The 12,670-nt window shown below is 39.4% G+C and overlaps 1 protein-coding gene across 1 annotated transcript in view; it reads left to right on the top strand.

Moving 5' to 3' along the window:
- Nucleotides 1-2,172: 2,172 nt before the first annotated feature.
- Nucleotides 2,173-12,670, top strand: part of zmp:0000001114 (suppressor of tumorigenicity 14 protein homolog) — a 33,034-nt gene continuing 22,536 nt past the window's right edge. Inside the window, exon 1 of the mRNA XM_021316455.2 lies at nt 2,173-2,367. Within this exon, the coding sequence (XP_021172130.2) occupies nt 2,347-2,367 (21 nt within the window). The 5' untranslated portion in view covers nt 2,173-2,346. The remainder of the gene's footprint in view (nt 2,368-12,670) is intronic.

Genomic DNA, 12,670 nt, shown 5'->3' on the forward strand with positions numbered 1-12,670 from the left:
AAAAGTCAAATAAACTGTGAGAAAATATATTTACAATGAAAAATGTTTCAGCTGCAAAACTATAATGATAATCATCTTCATTTGCCTTTGCAACATACATTCCAATGAAATGTGTCCTCTGCATTTAACCCAACCCTTTTAGGGAATACTGGGCTGCCGCTGTGCTGCACCATAGATTTTACTGAAACTATATTGTAACTTTTTTTTAACTCTAGAACAGTGGTTCGTAAAAAGTGTTTCTTTTTAAAGAATGGAACATTTTCATCAACCCCTTTCCCAACAGTACCTAAACAAAATGGGTAAAAAATGTAACTTGTATTGTTTGCTCAAACAACAGTATAAAACTTTTAGATTAAGTTTTAAACCTTTTAAATAGTTTATTAACATTGTCCATTCACAGACATGCATAGCTATGTTACATCAATGGACTGAAGCTGTTGCTCTAAAAATCACCCAGAAGCCTTTGCTACTTGTCTTCCTGACAGCAGGTACAGACCCAACAGCAGATGGTCCAGATGTCACATTTAGATAGATTTATCAATGATGACCCCACAGACCTTTTTTAGCTGATGCCTACACTGTATTTTCTGGGCTAACAAGAAAAGGGGCTCATCAGGGACAACAACAAAATGGCCTACAGGGAGGAGTTGAGACACCTGGTGCAACGGTGCGATGAAAACTAATCCTGAATGTCAACAAAACAAGAGATCGCTGTTGACTTCAGGAAAATTCAGCCTAGTCACACACCTCTCCTCATCGACAACGCTGCAGGGGAGCAGCATCAAATTCCTTGGAAGTGCAGATCACAGGAACTCTGACCTATGGTCCCTCTGCTCTTGTGAGGAGATCACAGCAGCGTTTGCACTTTCTGCGTCAGACGAGAAGAGCAAACCACCACACTCACCACTTTCTACAGAGAGACAACTACAGAGAGTGTTCTGACCAGCTGCATCGCTTCTGGTCTGGGGCCTGCAACGCCTCAGATTGCAAATGAGTAGAAAGAGTGTTGAGGAGAACAGAGAGAATCATTGGGACATGGCTTCTCTCCATCCATGACACTGATGGCAGACACTGCATGTCAAGAGCCTAGACAACCATGATAGAGCCCTTCCACCCCCATCCTGGACTGTTCACTCTGTGCCCCTCTGGCAAGAGGTTCAGGAGCTTCAAATGCAGAAAAAAAACAGATTCCACAACAGCTGCATCAAATTGCTAAACTCCCAATAATGCCCCCATCCCATAAATACAAAACTAGTCACTTTACACACTCACTGCAAACTCTATTGCACTCAGCAACTGTACTATCTGCATTAATATATGGTCTATTAATTGCTGCAATACATCATGCTGCTACAAATACTTACACCGTTCATGATGTCTTACACATCATTTTTCTGTACATATAAGATGTATTTTTGTTTGTTTCTCTTTCGTCTTATGTTTTTACTTGAAGCCTTGCAAGCAAACGTTTGCTCAAATGTACAATGAAAATATGCAGCTGATTTAAAATAAAATCTAAGTTAAAAAGGCCAGGCCCTCCCTGCCATCTGTCATGCCTTCACGGTCCCCTAGGGGGCGCACCTCACAGTTTGAAAACAACTGCTCTAAAGCACCCCCCCCCCCATCCTCCCAAATTCAACAGCCCACACCCTCCCTGAGAAGTCTGACAGATACAGATACATTTATGATATATGCCTCACCACAAACCTTAAAATCATTAAAATACATGTCATGTTTGAAGATAACTAGCAACATAAATATTTAAAAAAAATTTGTTCTTTTGTATATTAAGAAATTCTTTATGTATTTGTTTCCAATTTTAATTATTATCAACACATTTAAGTTATCGCTTTAATTAAATAATTTTTTTATTAAACTGTAACACATTCATACCTTCAGTCTTGGTAGCAACTTTGACAAACGGTCCTACTGAACACCTGTAACGGACCTACTTAAATAACCTTCATTTATTTTCAAATGACTCTAAATACAATGAATGAAAAAGTTAAATGAAAAACGCCAAAGGTGGCTGAAGAGAAAATTTCTCAAACTACTGTCCGCTGCTGTTCATATCCATTGAAAAACAGCGATACGGAGTCAGACATGCATGGAATTCCCGTCGCAGGTAATGTGGGCGGGGCTTATGCTCAAGGTGTGTGAGCAAAAGGTCGGTTTCAGGCGGCGTAGCGCATTCCGCTCCTTGACACAGGAAGAGATTTTGATTAACCTCTGGGGTGGACTACTAATATTAATTTTTATTTGATTTGTCTTCACTGTTGAAGGTGAGATTCAGAAGGAAGCTGCGGAGTTTTCTTGTTGGATTCCAGCCGGTTCCTGTCTTTGAAGATGAATACTGCCAGATACCATGTAAGTTTGACGCACCTGACCTGAATTATTGTTTATGTCTTTAAACTCACCTTGTCCTTGTCACCATTAGTATTGCACGGTCATTTCTGCGTTTTGGCACAGTCCCTGATTTTGTTCCGCGGGTCTCTTCATATTCCAACCCGCAGTGTCAGACGGTGCGGCTGTGTGTTTTTTCCCCCCACTGTTTATTCCTTAGAGCGAAACTGGGTGCTTCCGGGGGGATGAGTGATGGCACACCTATAACTCATTGACAGATTGGATACAGTGTTCCTCTTTATAACAAGCATCTTTGGTTAGAGTATGCATTTAAAAAACAAACAAGAAAACATTAATTATTCACATTACTCATTATATAGGCTAAATCCGATTTGGTGTCAGGTCATTGATTGTGAGTCTGCCTTACTCACAGTATGATTCTTTTTGATTGGATGCCTTTTCCTCCCAGTTACACTTCGGTCTTCTATCTATTAGCATTTCCTTTCTGCTTCTTGAAGGATGTTTAGTTTGCTGTCTTAATACACAGGAGAAAAAAAAAAAGCTCTGTCTGTTTTAAGCTGCTCTTCAGCTTGATCGTAAATGCTAGTTTCGTATGAACAAACTTCTCTGTTCCAGCCGCAGGTTCTCCTCTTCCTGTCTCTCACAGCTGCATTCTGTGGTTTCTGTAGTCTGACTTGCAGAGTTTTGCAAGCGATTATTTTTAGCTCTGAAAAAGGCATGGTCACATGATTTTTGTTGCCACCAATATGTAATACCGCACTGCCTGTTTCTCAGTCCAGTATACATTGGAGCAGAGACGCTGTCTCTGTTGAGCTGTGGTAGGCCTGTTGTGTGGAAACCCCTTTAATTTGTGTTTCTCCTTTAGCTCTTATGTTTTTGTTTCATAAGTGCAACCTCACACTAAAATTGATCACATTAATCAGGTGATTTGACCATTGATCAAATCAGGGCCGGATTATCCATAAGGGCCAGTGGGCCAGTGCCCAGGGGCACCACATGACACATGCTTTAAAAATATATTTTTCATAAATTGTTGTATTATTTACTTGAAATTGTTGAAAGACAATGCATTATTCGTTTTGTGAACACTGATGTCACAACAATAATAAATGATAGATAAATCAAAATTTTTTTTGATTTCAACATTTTAAAATAAGATATTTGAATATTGCTCATTGCTCATATTCCTACATGTAGTTGTGTAAGTTAGTTACATTACAGAAATCCCCTTGATTATGTTTGATGTTTTTAGACCGGAGGACAGCATGGGTAAGGGGGGTGGGGGGCTTTGAGGTATAGTGCCCAGGGGCACCACATTGTCTTAATACGGGCCTGATCAAATCCTTGGTTGCACAGTTAATGGCAGCCCTGCTTTTAGCACGTTTCAGCCTCTCCCTTTTTTTTTTTTTTTTTTTTTTTTTTTTTTTTTTTTTTTTTTTTTTTTTGGGAGTGCACCATATTGTTATGTAGAATCTGGTATTATAAAGACTTCGTGCTGCCACGCCCTCCAAGTTGCCTAATACTTTTGGAAGATAATCCTACCTACAGCATCACAAGTCCTCCACCATACTTCAACAATGAACTTGAGGGTCCACATGTTTATTCTTTTTCACGTCAAACTCAGGGGTAGAGTTTGTGACCAAATAATTTGTTTTATTTGCCAAAAGCATCAACTTGTTATACAAATGTAGCATCTAATCTTAAAGAGTCTTGGCGACCCTAAGATGCTGCTCCTTGCTGTTGTTTTCCAGCAATGAGGTTTTCTCTTTTGTACCATCCTGCTCACTGTGTCTGGTTGCTGGATAAAAATGGGTCCAGACTCAGTCTGGTTCCATGTAGCTAAAACAAATTAACGTTTGTGTCATATCGTATTTATTATCCATGGAAACAGAATGTAAGAAGATGTTTAATTCGAAATTCCTGGGAATTCGGATCAACTTAACTAAGTAGAGAATAAATTAAACAGTTTTTTTTTTTTTTTTTTTAAACAATTACACTAGTTAACATGCGATTTCTCCTTCCCTGAGTAAACACGGTTTCAGTGAAAAGGGGAAAAAAAAACATGGAAGCCCGTACTTCCTTTGCCCTGTAACATGGGGCGCTGTGCAGCGTCTACAGGCCTGGTTGTATTCAAACTCTTTCCTAGAGGCTCTAATGTGTTTCTAAGAAACTCTGTGAGTACGGCTCAGGTTTCACAGCAGTGTCCTGTTTTTATTGTTCTTCCACACAGCGGTTTGGTGTGGTATCAGTAGCACAGCTGCTTGCAAAGGTAGATTAATGTCTTTAGTATAAATGCTTTGTATAGTTTGGAAATTAAGCAAGCATTGCTGCTGCGCTGTGACTTATGAATCCTGTCAAAAACACATTTTGCCTAACCTGCAGGGCAGCCTGTTCAGGGAGATGCATAGATTATGCAAATGTCTGTCCTTGTGATTCAGTCATGTTAGAAACTTCAGTAGTAAGAGGGTTGTGCGTAGGGGTGGGGGGGAAAAAAGTGACGTCTGGGGGTAGAAGTGTATGTGCAGAGTTTTGGGACACACAAAGCCTTTGGCAAGTGTTGCACAATTCAAAGAGCAGGGCAACACTTTGGCCAATAGAAAACAGTTTCCTGCTAGTGAAAATGTGTCTAGGAGAATGATTAAACAGTAACAAGAGCCAAGCAGGAGAAACTCTGTTTCCTTTAAAAATGGCACACACCACAGCATTACTGATACTCAGAAATTGGGTAGAACTCGCCTGATTGAAATACTCAGAAATGACATGTCAGAGACATCCCCAACATGACTGATCAGATTATGTCTTTAGTTTGTTGGGGAAAAACAACTATGAGTCAGGATGTATAATACCACAAACCTAAAACGCAAGTAGAAAATTGGAATTTGGAGATCGGAGCAACTCAGGTCTTTGGTGTGAATGAAGGCTTGAGAAAATCAGAGTGAATCAACTATTAAGTGCTGCGACACCAATTGAGGCAGCGTGAATTGGTATAACATTAATTACATTAATTTTTCAGCCTTAAGGGTGCTAAAATAGATGCTTCAGGGACTTTCAGACCGGTCAGTCCTAAAGGCTCTCTGACCATGGAGCTCCTTCTTGGATTGCTGCGTGATATCAGGAAGTCCTAGCAATAGCTATGTAATTCACATAGTGTTCACTCTTTTTTTGTCATGTATCATTATGATGTTTCCAACACTTGCTGTGACTTTTAGCATGTTGGCCACTTCTATTTGTATCCGAGTCTTTGGAAGTTAGATGCCTTGCATCAGGCGGAATAAACTATTCACATGCAATGGGTCACAAGCATCGCAATAAAAGGCTGACCAATATTGGATTTCAAGCAGTCCAGTTTGATATTTAATGCTTTTTGCATTTTATGATTGTATTACCTTTTTAAAATTTGTTTTGACTTGTAAAACTCTTTTGATGTGTGCTGCAGACTTTCCGCCCAGGTCCCCCTTGCAAATAAGATCCGGATCTCAATGGGGTTTTCCTCTGGTTAAATACAGGGAAATGGATATTGCAATGACGTAAAATGTCCATATGTTGCGCAATCCTGCAAAGAACATGTTTCGTAACATTCATGGGAGTATTGAGGTGGCATAACGACCAACAAGCAGGTGCAGGAAAAGTTGAAAATCAAGTCTAAATTAAGTCTTAAGTAAAAGCTTATAGACTTCTCTATTGTTGTTTTCCGTGTATTTTCTTGATATTCCTGATGTTGTTTGACTAATTTTAGGCTGCTTTCCCACTGTTTCCTATTTTTCCATGAATACTGGCATATTGGAAAAAGAAGTGACATGTGAGTCTGAAAGTTAATGAATGAATGAAGTAGAGATCCACCAGTATGAAAATTTGGGCCGATATCTGATTAATATTGCTGGTGTGTGTGTGTGTGTGTGTGTGTGTGTGAGAGAGAGCGCGAGCGAGAGATAGCTTATGTCTTCTTTTGACACTAAAAAATGACCACACTGCTGACATTGCATCTCTGCTTGATGGAATATCAGCAATCTTGGCTGCAATGCATTACTGTCACATGGCCTAAAAGACAGAACAAAAGCAAAAACAAAACAAAAACGCGTGACCCCCCCCCTCCTCCTCTGAAACACTGGCACAAAGGGCAACTAGATGGACATAAACCTCCGTTGTTAATGTAAACCCAGCTTTACTTATTGGACCAAAACACACATATATATATATATATATATATATATATATATATATATATATATATATATATATATATATATATATATATATATATATATATATATATATATATATATATATATATATATATATATATATATAAAAAATTGACTTATACTGTAGACCAGCCGTTCCCAAACTTTTTTTCGCTCCGCACACTTCTTCTCCTTGGCTTTTAATCAAGTCTAAGTGGACATTTTGGCAAAATTTAATTTTATCTAAAAATGTATTTTATTTACATTGAAACATTTATTCTATTTTATCTCTCTTTTTTGCATTGTGTTTATGTATTTTAGCTTTCGGTTTTTATCTTATGCTCTGCAGTTGTGATTTCTGTACAGCACTTTGGTCAACCCTGGTTGTTTTGAATGTGCTTTATAACTAAAGGTTGAGTTGAGAGTCACAGCACCATGAGCAACCTGTGCGATAGAGACCGAGTCACCGAATTTAATCTCGTAAATAAAACTTTCAGCCCAAATAAAATTTTCCTCTGCTGACGTAAACGACGTGAAGAGGGGAGAGAGAGATAGACATTTTCTGATTACCGCTCATTTTCTTCCCCCGGATCCGTTGCAATTCTCTCCTCTGTTGCCTTCGACTCCTCACTCTTTTGGTTCCTCTCCTCCTTCATTAATAACTGTCTCACCTGCCTGACAGTTCCCCTCATTTCAGCCAATTGAGCATATTTGTGAGAATGATTGAAGTAGACGCCACAAGCCAGGTTCGCATGTACAGCACAATGTGTATATTTCATCTTTAAAAAGAAGCGTAGAAAGTTTCTTCTTAATAAATACATTTCTGCGCGAATACTCTAACGTTCCATTATGACACCCAAGCAAGACATGCATTTTGACCATGTGATGATGTAAACAGGTTATATTCAGGCCTCAAGTTAAAAAAAATCAGTGAATATGCAGGACAAAGATTATGTGTGCAGAATGGGATTTCTTGTAATGTATTTGTCTTGCTCTTTTACCCTGTTAGTGGTTAAAAGCGTAATTCTCTGATTGCTCTGACAAGTCACCTTTGACTTTGTCGTTCAACAAACTCTTTGCTCTCCATTTAGGAGGTTAAAACCTCCCTTGGTGCTTTTTCCTCATTACTACCTGTTTGTTCCTGTAACATTCTGTAAAAGGCTACATGTGATGTTTTCCTCTCTCAACTAGACATTGTACACTGACATATTTTAGAGTGGTCAGCATAGATTTATTGACTTTTGTTCTATTACTATATATGGCAGACGATGCTTTTTCGTTGAAATAATAGTTAAAATAAATTCTATGAACTAAAGTCCACTTCTTTGGGCTGAAAAGACAAAATAAGAGAAAATGCTTTGATTTCTCACATAAACTGCCAAAACAATCGTGGTTCAAAATAGAACAGAATAGTTGCAGAAAAATGCAAACTAATGAATTTGCAATATTGTTAAATATTGCAATATACATATAGGTATTCAATTATTGAAACTGAAAGTTGACCTACATTTAAGCTCCATCATATCTCCATTTGCTGCAGAGTCTCAGTTGGATCTAGGTCTGAACTTTGAGTGAGCCATTCTAAAACACAAATACGCATTGATCTAAAGCATCCCATTGTAGTTCTGGCTGTGTGTTCACAATTTCTGTCCTGCTCAGGGTTTCCCCCTGAAAACTGGCTAAGCCTGGTGGTTGGTCCTGCTAGGGCGGCCCACCGTGTTTTTAAAACAAATGTTAAAAGTTGACAGGAAATTTGAAAGTACTATAATTTTTGATTTTGTAAGACAATGATGATACTTAAACACCAACTAGAGTCTTTACAGAAAATGAACACACTTGAAATACTTTTATAACAAACAAAAAATACAATTAAAAGAAACATCAATTGTTTGCTTTTAAGTTGAATCCTAATTAAGTAATCAGCCAGCAAATATTAAAATAAACAATGTAATGCTGGGCACATTTAAAAATAAATAAATTGCATACAAGCTCTGTGTTTTGACCTCTTCTACCATTTTTGACACAGGCTGCACGCTGGATCACTGCATGCAATCCGTCTGCGTTTTTCAAAAGAACTCTTCTACTGTAGAGCCTTTAGTTTAGGTAGGCCATCTCAGCAACAGAAGGTCCATTTATTTTTGATGCTGTTGTATTGTTTACCTTTGCATGCAGCCATGTCAATGCTAGTGCCAAGGCGGAGAGAGGCAACGCATGTGTCTAAAGAATTTTGCCTATAAATTGTAAAAGTAGCTTAAATGCAGACTCCGAACCTGGCACCCCCCGCCAGGGCTGTTAAACAGTGGGGGAAACCCTACCGCTGAAAGGTGAAAGTCCACCCTGGTTAGAAGTCTTTCAAAGCCACAGACAGGTTTTCTACCTGTTTTGACCTCTATCCACCTATCTGCTGAGTCTGAAAAGCTTCCCTGTCCCTGTTGAAGCAGGATGATCATGTTATCTTTAGGGTGGTTTTATTAAGGTGATGTGGGGTGTTGGAAGTTTTTTGCCACCCAGCATTTTGCATAACGTTAAGTTTTGGTCACATCTGGCCAGGACACCTTTCTCAGCAGGGTTGCTGGATCATACATGGTTTCTTCCTGACTCTTTTCTTAAAAAGGCGTGGTCGACTAAAAGGCTTGTCAACAGATGCTCTTACCTGTGGATCTTTATCCCTGAACAGCTGGATTTGGTTCTTTGTCTACTTGATGCAGTTTATCTCCTAGTGTTTTATAACAAACCTCTGAGGCCTTTACAGAATAGCTGTATTATTACACAGATGAAATTACACACATATGGACTCTTCAACAATTAGGTGGCTTCTTAAGCCACTTGTGTGCACCAGAATTTATTAAGTGCTGTAAACGTGGCAGAATACATGTGGGTTTCAAACGTACCAGGTTGTTGTAAACAATGTTGAAAATAGTGTTGCGCCGATGCCATTTTTTGGCCCCGATACCCGGCTGTGCAGTATTGGCCGATACCGATACCATCTGTTTGAAATTGATGTGTGTGTGTGTGTGTGTGTGTGTGTGTGTGTGTGTGTGTGTGTGTATTATGAAGAACTGCATACTATTTAGGGTAGTAGAACTTTTTATTGCCTACCTGGAATGGGTGACAATAGTTGGATAAACTTTTGGCTCTCAAAGGCCAAAATCGTGCAACATTTGTGAAATTATAGTATAATAGTAGGTCAACAGTAAGACAGTAAAATTACATTAATATTGAATAATGTCTTTTAAACCCTGATTTTTGGCTCTCAAATGCCAAAATAGTGCAACTTTCATAAACTTAATTAACATGTATAATACTAGTCAGGAGAGAGAAGGCTGCGTTCAAGTGACATACAAACATCAAAATGGTATCGGTGCCCTATTTGTTGGTACCACCATTTTAGTGCTGGATCTGGGCCCCGTCCGATAATGGTATCGGTGCAACACTAGTTGAAAGGCATGTATTCCTTTTCTTCCACTTCTAAATACTTTAGTAAAGCACTGTACATGTAAATTTGAGTTGATTGCATGTCAGATAAACAAGCTGTGGGGTTGAAGGGGTGGGGGTTGTGAAATTAACTTTAAGACTTTTGGGTAAGGACTATTTAGCCAAAGCGGAAGTGTGTCAGCAGTCGGCGTAAGTGCTGTCTGAGTAGTGCAGAGGGTAGAGAAAAGGAGGCTGTATGCTTCCTCCTGTGGCTCATTTAGTGTAGGAACCTCGCAATGTCCCTTACCAGAGATAAGGAATCCCACAATATTTTGTGTGACATGACGTATAAGCACAGCTCACCTCAGGGAAATTGATTGAAAATGTCTAAAGAGAGGAGAGTGTGCACTCTGTAGAAGGGTTGGGCGATACATCGATTTATTAGGCAATTTATCAATTAATTAGAATGTACATATATAATTTTTTTTTTTTTTAAGATTTAATTTTAGGAGAATCAGTATTTTGTTTTGCCAATTAACTCATTGGGCTTCCATGAGCAGAATAGCATGCAATGCTAACTGCATCACAAAGCTTTCCAAGCAAACCATTAGCTTTCCCTGTTTATATCTCTGCCAAACCTGTCGGTACCTCGTATGAGTTCGGTTCACTTTGGCCATCCAAGGAAGAGCAGTGGTCCAGGAAATGATGTTTTTTTTAGCAGCAGGCTAGCTGCTCTGCGGCTAGCCGACACATGGTCGAGGGTAGGCCGGCCCGACGTTCTGCATGTAGTCTCTGACTCTGTTATAGTCGCAATTTCAGCTGCTTTTTGCTCCCAGCTTGGGAAGTGGGTAAAGGAGGCCGATCCGCTCCGTCTCAAGTCAGCTTTTCCTGTAACAGCTGAGAAGAATAAACAAGGCTGGTTTTGGTGTTCTTTACTAAGTTAGACTGCAAACTTACCTCTGATTCTAGTCGGCAGTTTCTCCGATGCCAGTCAGGTCCCCCCGCCTTTTGTCACTCCATTGAAGTGAGGGGGAGATGAGTTTCACAGAAGGCTTGTTCTGTGCAGCTTGTGAGCATTTAAGCCCAGTGAGGCCAGCATGGTGGCTGGTCTAGTCCCAGCCTGCTCTCCTCGAGGGCTCCAGGAACAAGAGGGGAGACTATGGGGTTGTCCTGTGGGAGAAAAGTTTTATAGCACTGACAGAACCTTGCTGATGGGGCGGCTCCTTGGTGCCTGTAAAATTTATTTAGCTTCCAATTTAATCTGAATTTTGTCTGTGGCTCTGATGGCCTAACAATATATTGTCAAAAAATTGTAAAGAGGAAGCTTTTTATTTTATATTTTTACAATAATACAAGGGATTTTGATTGACTCATTTACTTATTTTTCTTAAGTTAGTTTGAAGTTACACAAGTGAAGTGAAGCCTGTTCTTAGCTCATCGTGTAATCCCACTAGCAGCGAACATTTTGTATTTTCATTGTTTACAATGGCAGGGCCACCATCTTGTTTTACAAGCATGTTCCACAGCTTGTATTTAGTCGCACTTTGAATTCAGGTCAACTCCCAGATGAAAATCTTGACATAAAAGCCAGTTTTTAAAACAATTCCTTTTAATTTCTTTTTGTGAAATGAAATGGAGGAAAAAAAGTGATTATGGCTTATTTTATTTAAGCCATAAAATAAGCCATATCGTCCTGCCCTACTTTGTAGTCCATTTTCAGAAAGTAGGCCTGGATTTGACTACAATCATCCATAAAACCACTAAAAATCAAACCACTAAAGTAATTTCATTGTGGTTAAAAATAATTTTTATTAATGTGTTCTCGTATTAACAAGGTAAAAGTACAACATTTTTGTCTCAGTGGATCAAAACAGCTGGAGAAAGCAGCGGTATGGTTTGGCATTTGGGGTTGTTGTACAAAGCTCGGACATCGGGAAAACCCTGGAACCTCCCTCGGCAAAAAACAAAAAAAGAAAAGGATGCATTATTAAAAGAAGCAACTGTCATCATGGATATTAGGACAGAAAAGACACCATGAGTTTTACTTTACTTTTAAGTATTGGCATGTCAGGGTGTTGGGAACCTAGAAGAGGTGTTGAAATCGCTGTGAAAAACATAACAAGCCAGTGCAGCAATATTTTAACCACACCTCACTGCAGTGTTTCCCACTTGTCAGACTGGTTAGACGACACCGTAACATTCAGATGTTACTGATTACAACTCTGTGGCTCGAGTTGTTTTTCTGTCAAACATAAATAGTTGTATGCGGTGGTGGGCAGTTCCCTCGTCTTTAGAATTAAGTAACACTGGGGGCTCCTCATCATGTACATGTCGGGTGGCGTTTCTTTGGAGTGGTGAACAATGGGATATGATGAAGCGTATGTAATGGTATAATTAGGCCGTGATCAGGGTGATTGATGGAGAAGAACCTTGGGGCACTTGCTGACCCCTTATCTAATGATTCTCCTCATTCTGGCCCATGATTGCTGTTACAGATTCCAATTAGAGAGCATGTGTAGAAGCCTGAACTGGGCAGGAATGGGCCTTAATTGCCATGAGTTATCATCTAGGCTCAAGTAATTGAGCCCCCATCTTAAGGAGCAGCACATCTGACAAATTGATTTAATACCAAAGTGATTCTCCATCCCTAATGGCACTCTGGCTTCTTCACTCATGGGCTGCAGGCACTGAATTCATTGTGTGTTGATTAC

Source organism: Fundulus heteroclitus, chromosome 3 (assembly GCF_011125445.2).
Source record: "Fundulus heteroclitus isolate FHET01 chromosome 3, MU-UCD_Fhet_4.1, whole genome shotgun sequence".
Taxonomy (NCBI): Eukaryota; Metazoa; Chordata; class Actinopteri; order Cyprinodontiformes; family Fundulidae; genus Fundulus; species Fundulus heteroclitus.